This window comes from Ornithorhynchus anatinus, chromosome 7, assembly GCF_004115215.2.
Source record: "Ornithorhynchus anatinus isolate Pmale09 chromosome 7, mOrnAna1.pri.v4, whole genome shotgun sequence".
Classification (NCBI taxonomy): Eukaryota; Metazoa; Chordata; class Mammalia; order Monotremata; family Ornithorhynchidae; genus Ornithorhynchus; species Ornithorhynchus anatinus.
In genome coordinates this window covers 58,710,442-58,729,308 of record NC_041734.1, presented here as the reverse complement: position 1 = coordinate 58,729,308, position 18,867 = coordinate 58,710,442, and the positions used below count along the sequence as shown (strand labels likewise).

At 42.9% G+C, this 18,867-nt stretch overlaps 1 protein-coding gene across 4 annotated transcripts in view; it reads left to right on the top strand.

The window, feature by feature from the left end:
* KDM5B (lysine demethylase 5B) overlaps window positions 1-18,867 on the top strand; it is an 80,289-nt gene that overhangs the window by 31,917 nt on the left and 29,505 nt on the right. The window contains exons 5-14 of one of the 4 annotated variants that reach the window (XM_029068612.2): window positions 935-991; window positions 5,589-5,723; window positions 9,420-9,516; window positions 9,878-9,987; window positions 11,447-11,605; window positions 12,857-12,976; window positions 13,615-13,773; window positions 14,171-14,352; window positions 16,301-16,463; window positions 17,998-18,117. In XM_029068612.2, the coding sequence (XP_028924445.1) occupies window positions 935-991; window positions 5,589-5,723; window positions 9,420-9,516; window positions 9,878-9,987; window positions 11,447-11,605; window positions 12,857-12,976; window positions 13,615-13,773; window positions 14,171-14,352; window positions 16,301-16,463; window positions 17,998-18,117 (1,302 nt within the window). Of the gene's footprint in view, window positions 1-934; window positions 992-5,588; window positions 5,724-9,419; window positions 9,517-9,874; window positions 9,988-11,446; window positions 11,606-12,856; window positions 12,977-13,614; window positions 13,774-14,170; window positions 14,353-16,300; window positions 16,464-17,997; window positions 18,118-18,867 lie in introns of all 4 variants that reach the window. The other 3 variants (XM_029068611.2, XM_029068614.2, XM_029068613.2) reach the window with 3 other exon arrangements.

Below are 18,867 nucleotides of genomic sequence, written 5' to 3'. Positions count from 1 at the left end.
ATGTTTGGCTCAGTTAAGGAATAGAAAGCACTGCTTGTATTTTTAGTCACCAACCCTGTTTCCCAAGGGGGGGAAAAAAAGGAAAATTTCATTGTAGGTAATCCAAGATTGGCCTTTCACCCAAGTGAGGAAAATCCACTAACCCTGACTTTTCACCCTGGAATATTCTAGCCAGCAATCTAGTACTTTTTGCTCCCAAATTAAAAACTGGCAAATTGATCAGTGAGTCAGCTTATACAGTGTTGTTCAGGGCAGATACTAATTAGTGCTTTTAAATGATAGGCTCAAAACCAGAGGCAGTGAGTGGCTGTTTGCAATGGCAGTATTTTCAGACTTTAGTCCTGTAGCTTCCCCATCTCTCTTTCTCTTGGTACTCTTCCTGTCCCCTCCTTCCTCAGATTAGAAGTCTTGATTTCTGGAAATAGCTGAACATTTATTCCTTTTTCTGCAGTAAGCTGTCACTCTGGCAGTCTGGTCTCCAACCGAAAGCTAGTCTGATAGCGGGGACAAGCATCCTGGATGAAAATGAGTTCATAGGTTGGTGTTCAGTCATCCATGCCAGATTGCTAAATCCAGGAATTGCTACTCTGGTCAACTCCTGTTTTGTTTCAATAGGGTAGGAGGACTCTCTGACCCCTACCTTGCAAAGCGGCTGCTAATTTACATGTTCGAGTCTGACATGTTTGAGGCACCCGTCTGCCTAGAATTACATGGCCTAGACTCCTATCTGGATCCATCCTATAGCAGAGAGCTGGGGCTTTGGCAGGGATAAGCTAAGTTGTTTTAGGTGCGGAAACGTGCTTATTTGCAATTTCGAGTTTGGAAGCAAAGAACCAAAAAACAAAGAAAAACCCTCGATTAGCTGCTTCTGCCTTTAGTTTTTGTGGCCCCACTTTTTGTTAAGTGTAACTTTCCAAGCTCTCTCTTGCAATAGGCACCTGACATATGTTCCAAACTGATGTGTTTAGTGGATCATGGCGTTCTGGAAAAGGTACGTTTACTTCACTTTTTTGGTTTTTTTTTTCAATTTTTAATACAACTTTGAAAGCCTGTCTCTTCCACTGCCGCTCAAATGTGCATTAATATGTCTCGTGGGAACAGAGAAGATGCGAGATTTCCTGGTGATCATTTTCTCACCTTTATGGGAGCTGGTCATTTGCCTGTACATAATGACTTAATTTGTGCTGCAATTGTCTTGGTTTTTGGTGTGACACTTGATATTCCAGAGGAGGAGCCCCATCAGGAGCTCTGTCTTGCGGTGTCTCCTTCCACCTTGGATGTGGTGTTTTCCCTAGATGATTCCGGGCAGAGTTCCATTTTTCATTTTCCTCTTCGGTTTAATAGGGAATTTGATCCCTGTTGAGTTTTTTTTGTTTTTTTTTGGCAGGGCGGGGGATGGGGACATGGGGGGGAGGAAACAGCTTTGGGATTTTTGCAATCTTTTTTTCTCTCTGATATTTCATCATGCCTGCAAGGCTTTGTGTTGCAGGTATATTACAATCAGCTGCTTTTTAGCAAGTAACCTACCTTTTTGTAGGAAAGTGTAAAATTGTCAGGGAGCGAAGAGGGGCTACAAGATCAAGGGGGAAACTTCTTTTGCATTCTCTTTCTTTTGCTTATTTTGCTATTGTTACTTTGCTAGTTAGAACAGTAAGGATTAGAGACCAGGGTTCTGGTCAGCTCGTCCCCTAACTCCCTTGGGCCATTTCACTAAGAAAATCCTTCTATTCTGTGACTGTGTTGTAGAATTTTTTAAAAAAATTGCTAGTCCGTATTTGATATTCTCTGATTTCCCATTTTGAAAGAGGAGTCCTGTATTTTATCAGTGGAAAATGTTTTGACTATAAATCACCTGCAGATTTTTGAAAGGGAAAGGAGATTATCTGGGAAAAGTTTTTGGAAGATGAGTCAACAGTATTGAGCACCTACTATGGGCAGGACACTATACCTCAATCTTAAGGAGAGTAAAAAAGAGATAAAAGATGGTCCCTACCCTCAAGGAGTTCACAGTCTCTAGTAGGAGAGAGGGAGACAGAGGCAAAATCATTTACAGATAGAAGGAAGCTGAGAATGGAAAGGAGGGGTGATATAAGTGTTTAGTTTTTCCGAGGTGGGTTTTTTGTTTTTCCTTTCCCTCCCTGGGATGCTTCTTTTCTTTGTCTGCAGTACTTTTAATCTCTTAATGCCTGCCTTCCCATTTTTCTTCTCTCTTTCTTTCTAGTAATACTTCTTCCTACTAAGGCAGTAATCTTAAGCATCTTGACTGCTACCTTGCTGGGGAATATAAGAAGCAGGGAAATTTTTGGAATAATTTTTGTCTCCTGAAAAAGAATATCTTGTGATTAAATATATGGTTTATGCTAGTTTGGGAGTACGGTGTATTTTAGAATGGGTTTGGTCCCACTGAAAACAGATGTTCTAGGAGAATTGACTGTTTGAAAAAGATGAAGGTGGTAAAGAGTGGCAGCCCAGAGAATTAGCTGGGGCTAAGGAAATCAACCAAACATAGCGATGTCATGCCTCATTGTTTTGTGGACTTCTTCAAGGTCTTAGAGTACCCTTCTGTTCCTTGGTCTAGAGAGTGCCTGAAATGTCTCCCTCACATCAAAAAAAAAAACCAAAGAAAACCAAAGCAAAAACAGGAAGCAGAAGTCAGACATCTAGATGTAGGTGGTTCTCAGGATTCATGGCAGGTATGAGGTGTATTGTTTGACAGATATAGTGTCGATCAAAATAGTCTCTCTTCATTTTTAGCTAAGATCATCCTCTGCCTTCATACAGAATTATTTCTGAGCAAAGTAGTCCAAATAAAAACTCTTGCTCTTAATAATAATAATAATAATGTTGGTATTTGTTAAGCGCTTACTATGTGCCGAGCACTGTTCTAAGCACTGGGGTAGACATAGGGGAATCAGGTTGTCCCACGTGGGGCTCACGGTCTTAATCCCCATTTTACAGATGAGGGAACTGAGGCACAGAGAAATTAAGTGACTTGCCCAAAGTCACACAGCTGACGGTGGCCGAGTTGGGATTCGAACTCATGAGCCCTGACTCCAAAGCCCGTGCTCTTTCCACTGAGCCACGCTGCTTCTCTAAAGCAGCTCTTATAAAGTGGTGCCACTGTATGAGATAAGGATGCCATCCAAACACTTCATTTGCTTTCAGGAGTCCCCTAATCAAGTTGTTCCTGGAACCAGCTCCATAAAGGAGGCTGATATTGTAAAGCTGAAGCGAGGAGTGAATTTAGAAATGTTTTAAGTGCCATTCACCATAACCTGAAATGTCTTAAGATGAAGACTGTACTAGGAAACTCAAGAGCCAATCTTGATTCTTTAAGCTTTGTATTATGTCCAATTTTTCAGTGGACTCCAGTATTGTCTGGGTGGGTAAAGGCCTTTCAGGAGACCTGCAGTCAATCTCTACTTCCAGGCAGAATTGCACTCAACCTAAGACAGTCTGATGTCTTTATCTCCCATTTTGAAAGATTTTGGGGGTGGGAGGTGCGGAAATCCCTAACCTCCCAATTAGATTGTTTCTGGGATCTTTCAACCCTCATGCAGAAAGTCCAAGTACATAATCTAGTGGAAAGAGCGCGGGCCTGGCTGGGAGTGAGAGGACCTGGGTTCTAATCTTAGCTCTGTCATGTGTCTGCTGTGTGATCTTGGGCAAGTCCCTTAACTTCTGTGCCTCGGCTACCTCATCTTTAAAATGGAGATAAAGGCTGGGAGCCCCACTTGGGACATAGACTATGTCAAACCTAATTAGCTTTTATATATTCTGGTGCTTAGTATAGTGCCTGGCACATATTGTGGAAAAAGCATAAAACAATTTCCGTACCGTAAAAGAACCACATCCAACATCTACTCCCAGAAACTTATTTTTGATTATGAAGCTAATATCCTCTGTCCCTGAAGCTGCCATTAAAACTTTGTATTTTTCATTTTTGCCCTCAATAATTTCCTTTTTCTTTTGAAACTTCCTCATATAAGAAATTGATGTTATCTTTTATTATCATATCGGATTTGGAATTTAGAGTTCATATTTGGATGAAAATTGGCTTTTAATTTCAACCAGAAGAGTTGTGCCAGTCAAGTGTTTTCTGTTCAAGATTGTAGTCTGTCTTGTCATTCTTTGCCTTGTGGCTTTGTCCACACATGGTGTAGAGAAATGGCATGAAAAGCAACCAGTAGTATTTATTGAGCACTTACCCCATGCAGAACACTGTATTCATTCATTCATTCATTCATTCATTCATTCATTCAATAGTATTTATTGAGCGCTTACTATGTGCAGAGCACTGTACTGAGCGCTTGGGATGAACAAGTCGGCAACAGATAGAGACAGTCCCTGCCGTTTGACGGGCTTACAGTCTAATCGGGGGAGACGGACAGACAAGAACAATGGCAATAAATAGAGTCAAGGGGAAGAACATCTCGTAAAAACAATGGCAACTAAATAGAATCAAGGCGATGTACAATTCATTAACAAAATAAATAGGGTAACGAAAATATATACAGTTGAGCGGACGAGTACAGTGCTGTGGGGCTGTACTAAGAACGTGGGCGAGTGCAACAGAGTAGACATGATCCCTGTTCTCTAGGACTTTAGAGTTTAGCGGGGGAGATGGACACTAAAAATAATTTACAGGAAGAGGGGATGGAACAGAGGGTGAGGGCTCATGTGCGCAAGTGGCAGAATAGGAGGGTAAATTGGATGGGGCTTGTAGAGCACCTTTAACCATGGGCTCGCTTATTGTGCTACCTAAGAGTAAGGAATGGAAGTGAACTAATACTATAGAAGAATTGAGGGTCGGCATTGAAATTCTAGCATTTTGATCTAAAGCCTACAGTAGCCTGTTCCTTTTGATGCTTCCTCAAGGCTTTTTTTATTTCCAGTTGGTTATCATGACCATAAATTACATTTTGACATATTAGGATTCAGTTTGGGAAGGAGCTGCCACAGGCAGGCATGCAATTTGGACCTATAATTATTAATTTTGGCAAAATCGAAGGCCGTAATAGGGGTGGTTCACGGGAGCACCTTTGATGAGTCAGAATAGTAGCCAAAGATCCATTGTCACCAGTTAATCTTACGAGAGACTGTGCTTTTGCGATTACCTGAAAATCAGACTGACTCTTCTTTATAAAACTGGATGACCGGACATGTTTTTGTTTTGTTCTGTTTTGCTTTGCTGTCTGTCTCCCCCGTTTAGACTGTGAGCCCGTTATTGGGCAGGGATTGTCTCTATCTGTTGCCAAATTGTACATTCCAAGTGCTTAGTACAGTGCTCTGCACATAGTAAACAGTCAATAAATACTACTGAATGAATGAATGAACTAAAGTCACCCTCTTCCTTATTTTTTAAAGCTCCGTATTGTATTTCCACGCTATAGGATTATGGACTTGGCAACTGCAGACTCCTGCTACTTAAGCACGTGCAATATCAATAGCTATCATTTGCGAACGTGGTGTTTTCTCTCCACTGGTAGCTGTGCAGTGCACCTTGCAAAATCATCCTTAAGGACCCACTTTGGGCTAGAAGATACAAAAAGAAAATTGACTGACCTGGCTCTCTGTTTTGTTTTTAGTGCCTGCAGAAACCAAGTCTTACCACGGACACTAAGGATAAGGAGTACAAGCCTCATGATATTCCCCAGCGACAGTCAGTTCAGCCTGCCGAAACCTGTCCACCAGCCCGCCGGGCTAAGCGCATGCGAGCAGAGGTGAGCGTATCGTGAGTTTGCAGTGTAGCCTTCACCAGACTTAATTTTGGCCCTCACTCTGTAGTCTAGAAAGAAGCCTGTTCCTAAAGCGGGTATTGAACAGTGTCAGTTTTTCTAACTCCAGGTGAACTGAATGAGCTGTTGCTTTTGGAAGTTATGTTTTAAGGGTTCTGATGGAGCATAGTACTGAATTAAGCTTTTTAATTATTAAACTAAGACAGCAAATAATAATAATGATGGCTTTTGTTAAGCACTTACTATGTGCCAAGCACTGTTCTAAGTTCTGGGGAGGATACAAGGTGATCAGGTTGTCCCATGTGGGGCTCACAGTCTTAATGGCCATTTTACAGATGAGGTAACTGAGGCATGGAGAAGTTAAGTGACTTGCCCAAAGTCACACAGCTGACAAGCACTGGAGCCGGGATTTGAACCCATGACCTTTGACTCCCCAGCCCATGCTCTTTCCACTGAGCCACACTCCTTCTCTAAACTGAAATATGGTCTCACAGCAATGAGATTGTGTGGACTACTTTCTTTTGGCCAATGGCTGTTTATACTGTGTGTCTGAGGGGCTGAACTCTGTGCTTATACAGTACTTACATATTTATAATTTTATTTATTTATATTAATGTCTCTCCCCCTCTAGACTGTAAGTTCGCTGTGGGCAGGGAATGTCTGTTATATTGATATAGTGTACACTCCCAAGCATTCATTACAGTGCTCTGCTCACAGTAAGCACTAAATACGATTGACTAAGTGAAGGCAGAGGAAAAATTCCACCTCTGCCCTCGAGGAACTTCAATCTAATTGAATGAGGACCTGATTTGAAAAAGTAGGGCAAAGATTCTGGTGGGTAGGGTTTGGGTAGGTTAAAGGGAAAACTTTGCTGAAGGGGAAGAGACAGGTAGATCACCCCAGAAAGTCTTCTATCTGTGGTGTCTAAAACGATATGGAGGAGTGTGGTGGGAAAGGCTGAAAGACCAGTGAGATTCCCAGTAACTGGGAGGAGGTGACTTTGAAGGAGTTGACCAAATGAGAGGGGACAGCGATATTTATACTGTTAGGAGGACAAAGACAAAGAAGCAAGTGAAAGAGACTGATAAGGAATAGATTTGGGGGGACAAGGCCGATTCATGAAATTCCCCTCAGTGAAAGTAGTGTTTCTAAGTTGCTAGGTCCTTTTGCCCAAGGTTACACAGCAGTCAGTTGGCAGAGTGGAATTAGAACCCAGATCCTCTTGGTGTAGTGGATCGAGCATGGGCCTGGGAGTCATAAAATCATGGGCTCTAATCCCGCCTTCTCCACTTGTCTGTTGTGTGACTTTGGGCAAGTCACTTCACTTCTCTGGGCCTCAGTGACCTCATCTGTAAAATGGGGATTGAGTCTGTGAGCCCCAGGTGGGGCAGGGACTGTGTTGAATCCAATTTGCATCTATCCACCCCAGCACTTAGTACAGTGCCTGGCACATAGTAAGTGCTTAACAAATACCAGAATTATTATCATTAATATTATTATTCCAAGCTCCATTCTCTTTCCTCTAGGCCATGCTGCTTCTCACTAAAATAGTAGGGATGCCTTTGAAGAAGAGTAGTGTCTGTCTTTAGGATCTCAAAACTCTTGGGCTCCAGCAACTTTTCTGAAGAAGCAGAATGGCATGATGGCTAGAGCATGGGCCTGGGGGAAGGTCATGGGTCTGACTCCCCAACTCGTCTGCTGTCACTTCACTTCTCTGCCTCAGTTATCTCTTCTTTAAAATGGGGATTAAAACCATGAGCCTCATGTGAGACAGGGACTGTGCCCAACCCCATTTGCTTGTATCCACCCTAGCGCTTAGTACAGTGCCTGGCACATAGTAAGCATTATTCTGTCATTTAGTTGTCTTTATTGACCACTTATTGTGTGCAAAGCATTTCGGAGAGTACAGTATAACAGAAACAGACACATTCCTGCCCACAATGAGCTCACGGTCTAGAGGGGAAGACAGACATTAATATCAATAACTAGATAAGTAAATTACAGGTATATACATGTGTGCTGTGGGGCTGGGAGGAGGATGTATGAAGGAGCAAGTAAGAGTGGTACAGAAGGGAGTGGGAGAAGAGGAGAGGAGGGCTTAGTCAGGGAAGACTTCTTGGAAGAGATGGGCCTTCAATAAGGCTTAACAAATACCAGAATGATTACTATTATTCCCATTGCCATTTTAAACCCAACATTTGCCTAATAACTGAAAGGTTCACAATCCATAGTTAACTTTTTATTTTTTGGAGTCATTTCTTGCCCCTAAAGGGTGCTGTATTGGTGGGGTTCAGATGTGACACTCTTGCCTGGTGTTGGTGAGTTCCACCCCCTGATGAAGTTTTATCAGGTAAAGGAGGAAATGCCCTACACCCACATGTTCATAGGAAAACAGTAGTAGATATTTTTCCTGAATGAGTCCTTGAATGCTGTGTTGCAGTGTAGTTCCACAAACACTGAAGTGGTGCAGAAATCAGAATTGTTACTGTGCCTGCAGACATATTTCCGACTACTTCCAGCAGGAAGAGCCCCAAAGAGAATAAACATAAGTTTTGCACATGGTAATGAAAGCAGAGAAGGGAAAAGAAAACCCTATTCCACTGGTTTTGTAGGTGTTTTTTTCAGTGGGGTGTAGGGGTGTGGGGGAGAGGAGTTCGAAGAGAGATTTCTATCAGATTAGCGATTCAGATTTTGATGTGGATCCTAGCTTATTTATAATATAATAATGTTGGTATTTGTTAAGCACTTACTATGTGCAGAGCACTGTTCTAAGCGCTGGGGTAGATACAGGGTCATCAGGTTGTCCCATGTGAGGCTCACAGTTAATCCCCATTTTACAGGTGAGGTAACTGAGGCACAGAGAATTTAAGTGACTTGCCCACAGTCACACAGCTGAGAAATGGCAGAGCCGGGATTCGAACCCATGACCTCTGACTCCGAAGCCCAGGCTCTTTCCACTGCGCCACGCTGCTTCCCCAACACTTGCATTCATTTGACTGAGATCAAGGACGATTAGGGAAATAAAGGCCAAGAATATGTTGAATAGCAATGTGAATATTCAGTGTCTTAGCTTGATACTATTCAAAATAAATTAGTTCTAAGGATGAAAAGAAGAATTGACCACAATTGGCAAAACATGGCTTAAGACCTTCTGACCTTTAAATAATGGCTCACACGCCCATTTCGTCTTTTAGTGTGGGATTTCCCCATCCAGTTCCCATTCAGGAATTATAGGTGAGATCCTTAGAGGATAGAGCATGGGCCTGGAAGTCAGAAGGACCTGGATTCAAATCCTGTCTCTGCCACTTGTCTGCTGTGACACCCTGGGCAAGTCACTTCACCTCTGTGCCTCAGTTTGCTCATCTGTAAAATGAGGATTAAGACTGTGAGCCCTGAATGGGACAGGGACTCTGTTCAACTGGATTACCTTGTATCTCCCACAGCACTTAGTGCCTGACACATAGTAAGCGTTTAACAAATACCATATGTTATTGTTATTTCTAATAGCAACAACAATAATAAGTCTTATCTGTGGGTTCTTAAAGAGACCTGTCAGCTTTAGAAACTTACAGGGTTATAATTAATATATTTTTAATTTCAATTAGTGTGTTTTAATGGTGTGTTCATTTTTATTTTGCAAATTGTCCCTGTGCTGAGTATAAAAATGTGTTAATTTTTAAGGCAACAAATGTTAAAACGGAACCAGGGGAGTTACCCGAAGCCAGGACTCATAATCTGAGACGTCGAATGGGGTGCCCTTCTTCCAAATGTGAAAATGGTAAGAAAGTGTCGAGGCGTGGGATGGGGAAGAAATTGAAATAACACTAATGGGATGAATGGTAGTGTTTCAAATAGGATTTCAGCATGGCATTCAATTTTGCTGGTTGTTTGAATTCATATTAAAAATGAATGGTACTATTAATTGCTTTTAAAAACAATTCCAAGTCTATTTGCTGAGAAACATAGCCACTCTTATTTCTCAAATCTGAAGTCCGGGATCATCTGTGCCCTAGAATAGATTTCGAGGAACCCTCACCACCCATCCACCATCTCTCTGCCCAGGGTAAATGCTTAATACGTGCTGTTGATTGATTGGTACAAAAAAGTATATACTCTCATCTCCTTTGGGTATCTAGCAGAGAAAGAAATGCGCAGCATCATAAAGCGAGAACTTGTTGAGAAGAAAGAACTCATTGGTGAAATTGAGAAGGAGAAACCCAAAAGTCGGTCTAAAAAGAGCACAAATGCTGTAAGTATCTCTCCTTCAACCTTCCCAAGTAACTGTGCAGTGATTTGCTCTCTTGCTAGAACATGAGATAAAGCACAGTAGGTAGGTGTGCAGTATGTGTTCAGATGATGAGAAATACTGAAATATATCATAAGCCAATTGGGAGTGTCTTCTGAAGATTTTGAAGAAAAGGTTATTTACTGCCATTCTGGGTGGGTTTGAGGTGAAATCGTGCCAAAGGAGAAATATGAGGGAGGGAGGGATCTGGTCTGAATTTGAGACAGACAAGTAGAGAGCCCATACCTAGCCTTGCTAAGTTTTCTTATTTTGGATATGGTTATCTAGACCATGCTGGATGGCAGTGGGGTGGGGACGGACCACCCCAGGCTACTGAGGAGATTTTCGGTGTCATGCCCACATGACCTACTTGCCAGTAATACTGGTGTCTCTCCTATCACCTGAGGAGGCCTGTCATGATCCCCTGGCATCATCTACTTTTTTGTGGCCTGCCCCAGGCCTGGCAGTGGCTCTACCCTGAGTCCTGTCCTGAGCAAAGGACAAGGATAACTTTGATGCATCTTTCCCTCTCCCGTCCTTTTGATTCGGTCCCCGTAAAATGAGCTCTTCTCAAGATTGCTCTTTTTAAAGTGGCAGGCTTTTACTGTACAAGATGTAGCTCACAGGAAGCAGTATGATCTAGTGGATAAAGCACGGGTTTAGGAGCCAGAGGACCTCGGTTCTACTCCCAGCTCTACCACTTGCCTGCTGGGTGAAAATGGGGATTCAGAACGTGTTCTCACTCCTACCTAAACTGTGACCCCCAAATGGAATAGGGACTGTGTCCGACCCGATGAACTTGTATCTACCCCAAGGCTTGACACACAGTAAACGCTTAACCAGGATCATTAACCAAAAAAAAAAAAAAAAAAAATACCCAAAGTGACAAGCAAGAAGGGCTTGTGATGTGGGAGGGAGCGAGAAAGGGAGGGAACTCTTCCCTTTTTAACATGTTCTGCACCCCGGCTTCACAGACACATCCTCCTCGGCATGCATTTTAAATATGCTGGTGCCCAGCTGGGCAGCCGCATGCTTAGAAAGAAGATTCTTCTCCCATGTCTGTGTTGTTCAGCTTCCACCGATTACACTGTTCAGTTTATAAACCAGAATGCTTAACTGGAGGATTTAACTTCGTCTCAAATTCTACTGGGATGATGGGCTCTGTTTAGGTTACACATGTGGAAAGATTTCTTTTCAAGAGTTTTAAAAACATTGCAGTGATTTACAAGGGCAATTATAACCCGATCTTCTGGGAGACCTCTTAAAAACAAGGACAGGTTCCCATTTGCCAGAGGGACTTTCATAAAACAGAGGGCTGGAGGCAATGACTTCTCTCAGGGCCTTATTAAGCTTGAAGATTCTATGAAATTACGTCGGGCTTCTTGACTCCTGTGGGCCATGAAGATCATTTCTGATGTTGCAGGTGGATCTCTATGTCTGCCTCTTGTGTGGCAGTGGCAGTGATGAGGACCGCCTTCTCCTGTGTGATGGTTGTGATGATAGCTACCACACCTTCTGCTTGATTCCACCGCTCCATGATGTGCCAAAGGGAGATTGGAGGTGTCCTAAATGTTTGGCTCAGGTAAGTCCAAGTGGCAGAGGGGGCCTAGGGAGACTGGGTCACCCTAGGGAAATAGTTCCCAGCCCTGATGTTAACTCAGAAATTAAGGTGATGCCCATTGAGACCATCTAAATTCCAAATTCCCAGTTCAGGCGTGATTCCGGCGCAACCCATTGGGAATGGCAGATAAGCCTCAGCCCTGGTGCTTTGGGATTGAGAATCCATGTGAAGGAACAGATTATTATACTTTAAGACGCATGTACAACTGGCTCTCATCCAAGCAGTCATATTTGTACTGGGGTGGGGAGTGCAACGAGTGAGAAGGTGGGCAGGGTTACAGCCCATGAAAATAATGCACACAAAGGCCATCTGTGGCAGTGGAATGAGGGTTCCAGAAGTGGGAAGCTGACCACTGCTTAGTGCTGATGCGGGGCCTTAGCGCCATGAACCAGCAGGTGGTTGCCTTGGTAGCTGCTGCTGCCTTTGCTCAAATTAGCCAGCTCTTTGTCAGGCGGTGATATTTATCGAATGCTTACAGAGTTCAGAACACTGTACTAAGCACTTGGGGAAACACAGTATGACTGAGTTGGTAGATGGGATCCCTGCCCACAAGAAGGTTTCAGTCGTGATTCCTGCTGGGCCTGCTTATTTCTAGGAACACCCTAATAGTCCTTGCCCAGTGATGGCCCAGCTCTGGTAGGCAGACTGTAGACTGGTACTAGAACATAGGTCTCCTGATTCCCAGGGCAGTGCTCTTCCCTGCTGGATCAACAGTGGGCACGAAGCCAGAGGGTGGAAAGTGAGGGGTAGGGGTCTCACTGACAAGAAGAAGGTAAAGTTGGGACAGACAGGGGTCGTCTTCAGTTTTGCATGATGAGGTGGTCAGGAAAAGCTCTCCACCGGAGCAACTTCCTGAGCATCATTGCTGGGTAAACTCCAAGTTGAGCTACTGGTGCTGTCGTGGTGAAGTCCATTCCTAGTAAAGATTATATAAAAAAAGGCCAGAAAGTTAGCTGTGAAATGTGGCTTTTCAGATTTTTGAAATCCAGAAGGAAATGTGCTTCACCTTCTGAAAGTTTATCCAGAGACCCCAAATTTCCAAACGTTTCTATAGAAATAGGTACCATGGACGATTTGCAAGATGAATCAGAGATAAACTACAATTTATTATTTTTTCAAGGTGGATTTTCTGATGATAGGAAAAAAAAAGGCACTCTGTTCCAAGGTTTCACATGAAAGGGCTGGGTAGAGATAATTCCCTTTTTGTTGCAGGAGTGTAATAAGCCACAAGAAGCATTTGGTTTTGAACAAGCAGCCAGGGACTACACACTTCGCACTTTTGGGGAAATGGCGGATGCATTTAAGTCCGACTACTTCAACATGCCGGTTCACGTATGTATCCTTGGGGTGTTTTACACTCTGCAGCTTACATTTTGGTGTTTCTATAGCCTGAGCTGGACAGGCTATATTTTAACATTATAAATTTATTTAGCCACATTCATTCTTTCCTTTATCCAGATAAGATCTTTATCATAAGTGTTGCTTCTTTTGTTTAGATTCCTCACCCTGGGTCTCTGCCCTGGCCTTCCGTGGTTAAGCACTTGAATAAAGAGGCCTCATCACTGAGGGGATCCAAGAAGTTTCTTCATTTCCCAGCCATTGTGGCATTGGCTCCAATTTGTAGCAAACCCCTGGCTAAACCAGTCCCAGAACTCCCAGTCGAGTTTTATGCTAGGATTTTGGCATTCCGGTGCCGGTGGAAGTTAGTGAGAGGTGACATTAAGCCTCCAAATCTGAGTTTTGGCCTTAATTTTGATTCACAGTGAATTTGACCTAGCTGCTTTGGGCCTCTAGCAATTACAGGAAGTGACAGAAACAGTTTATTAGAGTAAACTCCTGTCAGTTCTTTCTGGTTGTATCCTCTCAGTTCCTGGATAATCACAACTGAGATGGGAGCAAATTAAGGAAAAGAGCTTCCTGCACAGGGGGCTGGGGGAATTATCTCACTCTCCCTCTGTATAAATTTCCAGATGGTTCCTACAGAGCTGGTGGAGAAAGAATTTTGGCGTCTGGTTAGCACTATTGAAGAAGATGTCACCGTGGAATATGGGGCTGATATTGCCTCAAAGGAATTTGGCAGCGGCTTTCCCGTCCGAGATGGGAAAATCAAACTTTCCCCAGAGGAGGAGGTAAATGTCTAAACTGCAGATCTATCTTTACTGACAGTTTGTTGAAGAGATGATGGAGTAAATTTTGTATTTCAGCTCAACCCCATCCTAATAAAAGGCGAAAGTAAAAAATAAGAAAATTTCCAGGCTGGAGAGAGAAACATTTATTATTTGAACTGCATGTCTTTGCATTATTTGTTTATTCTGCAACAATTGCACACTCTTAACAGGTCCTCTGGAGGTGCCGACCACTTAATGTTTTTAGAATATTAGGTGTAAATGTATGTTAGAGCTAAACTGCCTTCTGGAAGTGGTTGTGGAAAATATTTTGATTATCAGATGATATTCATGTCCGGGAAACCAGCCTCGGAAATGTTGGCAGCCATTAAACTGCTTTGTTTTGTCATTTGGTTTTTAGGAATATCTTGATAGTGGCTGGAATTTGAACAACATGCCTGTGATGGAGCAATCTGTCCTGGCTCACATTACTGCAGATATATGTGGCATGAAACTGCCATGGCTTTATGTGGGAATGTGCTTTTCTTCATTCTGTTGGCACATTGAAGACCATTGGAGTTACTCTATTAACTACCTGCACTGGTGAGAGATCACAAATGGAACCAATGGGGGATTGATTTAATACTAAAAACCTTCTTTTTCAACTCAGCTCAGCCTCCTGGCGTGGATGGCAATGTAAATTGGAGCTTTTTGGTCATTTGAATGGAGCTGATTTTATGGTTGCGTATTGAGGGTGTTCATGGTAGTCCTTCTAATTATTGCATGGGGAAGTTGGGCCCCAGCAGGCATAAAGCTAGAGGATATTTGTCTAATAATTGTGGTATTTGTTAGTGCTTACCATGTTCTAGGCACTGTACTAAGAGCTGGGGTGGATCCAAGCAAATCAGGTTGGACACAGTCTCTGTCCCACATGGGGCTTACGGTCTTAGTCCCCATTTTACATATGAGGTAACTGAGGCACAGAGTAGTTAAGTGACTTGCCCAAGATCACACAGCAGACAAGTGCCAGAGCTGAAATTAGAACCTATGAACTTCTGAGTCCCAGGGCTGTGCTTTATTTCCACCTCTAGTGGCAGGTCCAGTGACTTTGTTAGCTGTTTTGTAGTGTTGCTTGTCTACCTTGCCCCTACAGTTTCCTCTCACTTCTTGATGTTTCCAGTCCCTGAATTGTGATTTCAGTTCCCCCCTCACCCCACACACTTCAGGCAGTTGTGCAAGTAAATGGTTGTTGGTTTTCTTTTAATCTGCTCTTCTCTGGTTGCCTATGTAATTAGCTCGTAGTCCCTATTTATGTGGCACGACAATCCAGAGACTGCCTACCAATTTCCCATTCCTCTGAAGCCTGATGATTTCCTTTTAGGCCCTCTCTACTAACTTTTGCCTATCAGGGCAGCTAAACATACTCTGGAGTTGTGTGTATAACAGGTAACCTCAAATAAATGGAAAACCATACCACTTTCTAAGTCTTTTCCTTCACTCAGAGGTCTCCCCGGTTTTTCTTTGTCCTGTCCCATTCCTTGGGTAAATAATGAACCAATCAAACATCTGAAATCCACTCAAATTCCCATACTGGGATCTTTTTTTAATAGAATTTCAGTGCTTACTATGTGGCAAACAGTATTCTAAGCATTGGGGTCGACACAAGTTAATCAAATTGGACACAGTCCCCGTCCCTCATGGGGCTCACGGTCTAAATAGCAGTGAGAACAGGAGACTTATATTGTACTCTTGCAAGCTCTTAGCACTGTGCTCTGCATACAGTAAATGCTCAATAAATACTATTGAATGAATGAACTGAGTCACAGAGAAGTTCAGTCACTTGCCCAAGGTCACCCAGCAAGCATTTGGCAGAAGTGGAATTGGGATCCAGGCCTGTGCTCTTCCCACTAGGCCATGCTGCTTGTGGGGTGGATCTTAAGCCCACCCCACATGCAAGATGGAATTGGAATGGATGAAGGTAGTGTCAGTGTGGCCTCCCATAGGTAATTGTTCCCAGCTGTAGAGCCGGGGTGAGCCTTTCCGAACCCCGCAGGCATGTTAGATTAATTGTGTGCTTTAAGGTGCTTTGAAGAGGAACTACTCTTTAGAAATGCCAATTGCCTTATTAGTATTTCATTTAACCTCAGTTGTCAGATTGGAAAAGGGAAAATGGAATGCCAGTGGCCATTCCACATTGGATCATCCCAGATCCGGTGCAGGAAATGGGTAGTAACCACATAGTCTGGAACTAATGTGATACCATTTAGTCCTAGAGAATAGGCATTGGTCTGTTCCAAAGGATTTAGAATACAGAAAAACCCAACAACAAATCGTAAGGACTTTCCCAGCTTTCCCGTTGAAGGAGAAAACACGATGCAGATGGCCAGATTGCTTCCATAGGGGTATTCTTTTGTTTTGCTTCCGCTTCATGGCACTCATCCTTAGAAAGCAGTTTGAATTTCTGAAAGCCTTACCCTCCATATTGGGAATAATCTGACTTTATTATTTCCCTTTCCTCCCCCCTAATTTTTTTCCCCTGTTCTATTTGCAGGGGGGAGCCTAAAACCTGGTATGGAGCCCCAGGCTATGCAGCTGAGCAGCTGGAAGATGTAATGAAGAAATTGGCTCCAGAGCTGTTTGTCTCCCAGCCAGATCTCCTCCATCAACTTGTCACCATCATGAACCCAAATACATTGATGGCTCATGGTGTGCCTGTACGTTTTGGACCAATCCCTTGGCCATGTGCTCTCTTTTAACTTCTCTTCCCTGACATTCCCTGCTTTTGTAGAACTGGTTTTTTTGCAGCCACTTCCCATAGCATAGCTTGATAGTCACCGAAACTATTGTCTGCAAGCCAGTGGGATGCCAAGCACTAGAGAAGCTAAATTTCAGCATTCACTCGTTCCCGATAATCTACCTTGAAACTACACATAGAACTTGAGCAGCCCATCTCCCTTTCATCTCCCCACCTACAAGTTTGAGTCCTGAAAACACAGTAAATTCAGTTGTTTCTCCTCATTGAGCAAGAAAAATTGTTCATCCTGACCCTAGTTTTTTTCAGAACTCCCATCCCCACCACCCCCAACATTACCAGACTTATGGACATGATTTTGTATTTTAATCATGCCCTGTGAGCTTCATGTATGTTCTGAGCAGACAGCTGTCTTTGTTGGCAGGTCTTGGAAAAGGTAATCCACATCCTATAGCGTCTGGAATGGACCACAATCCCAGAGCCCATTCTGACTGAGCTGGGTCCCAGGACTCTAACTGGTCCATGAAATCTCCCTGGCCGAGACTGGGATTGAGTCTCTCTATATAGTGACTTGAACTTATGCAGGGCCCTCTCCCTTTTCCATCAAACTGCCCAATCCCCTTTTAAATTTCTAATACCCAAGAGCTCTATGACCATTTAAAAGTTCTAATGTTACTTGGAAGTCCCAGGAACCTACATCACATAATTGATGTCTTCAGATTTACTGTTTGATGAGCAGAAGGAACGATTCTATTCCAAGACAAAACTCTCAACTCTGAAATGTCCTCTTAAGAGTTTCCCAGAGGCCATAAGCTAGGGGAATAGACACCTTCAAACATGACATGGGTTTTGTAGATGCGAGCTCCACATACCTTTATGAGTCTTAAGCAGTAATATTCAAATGTCTACTGGGAGCAGAGCACTGTACTAAGCTTTTGGGGGAAAATGCGGCCAAAGTCCAACCTTTATCCATTATCATTGACCCAGGTCATCTATAAAGGAGAGACTCAGTTTGGAGAAAGAGGAAACTGAAGGTTTCCAGGAACTTTGGTTTGGTTTACAAAGATCCATGGACCACACTTATGAGACAACTGATCTTAATATTATTTGGCAAGATTGGTATCCAATTGGCAACTTTTCCCTCGCTTTTCCAAGGAACATTAGCTCTGGAATCTTTCCCCTTCAGAGATATTTGGTTTTCATCCTTGAAAATACAATGCCAACTCCATTCCTGATGGGAGAAACAGTAGCCAAGGTGACTTGTGGCAGAAAGGGGAAGTCATATCCCCTCCCCATCTTGACTGCACTTCCCTGGCTTTATATCAGTGGGAATCCCAGTTGTCTCTCAAGACCTGTATTGCATTGCTCAGCTTATCTTCTCATGATGGGTCATTGGTGGAAATAATCAACCTAACTTCAGAATATGGCTAATTGTGTTCCTGCTTTTCTATACGTCTTTGCTGTCTCATAAATGAACCTTTTTTTGCCTTGATTAGGTTTACCGAACTAATCAGTGTGCTGGAGAGTTTGTGATTACATTTCCAAGAGCCTATCACAGTGGCTTTAACCAAGGTTTTAATTTTGCCGAAGCAGTTAACTTCTGCACTGTCGACTGGGTATGTACCTTGAGGACTTGCTGAAAGCATTTTTGAATTTCTCATAAATTTGCATTTTTATCAGTGTAAATTGTATATTGTAATTTACAAAATGTTCCCATTCTCAATTACCTAGGAAACTGGATAGTGGCATCACTCACTAATTCCTTTCTGTGCAGCAGTTAGATATTTTAGTTTTTAAGCTAGAAGCCAGTTATAAACACTTTGACCAGCACCTGGTAGTTGTAAGTGAAGGAACATTTCTCTGGACTGCAGTAGGTTCTTGGGAAGTTCAGAATGTCAAAATGACCTGTTCCTTGCCCACAAGGAGTTTATAATATTGTTGGTATTTGTTAAGCGCTTACTATGTGCAGAGCACTGTTTGAAGTGCTGGGTACTCTAATGGGTGAGATGAGCATAAAAATATTTGCAATTTGAGTGGTCAGAATAAACTGAGCAGATGCATGCACATGTATACACACACATACATGCCCTGAGAAGGGGGTAAATAAGTTCATGCATTATAGTAATGTAATCATGAACCATAATTCAATATCAGTAGGTTGAACTACATTACTGTCTTTATCATCCTCACCATCAAAAGCATTCACTGAGCACCTGCTGTGTGTAGGGCACTGTACTGAGCATGTAGAAGAGAACAGTAGAGTTAGTGGACAAGATTTCTGCTCTCAGGGATCTGATAATCTTGTGGGTGAGACAGACACTAAAGTGACTTACAGATAGGAGGAAAGAAGAGGGCTTTTAAATATA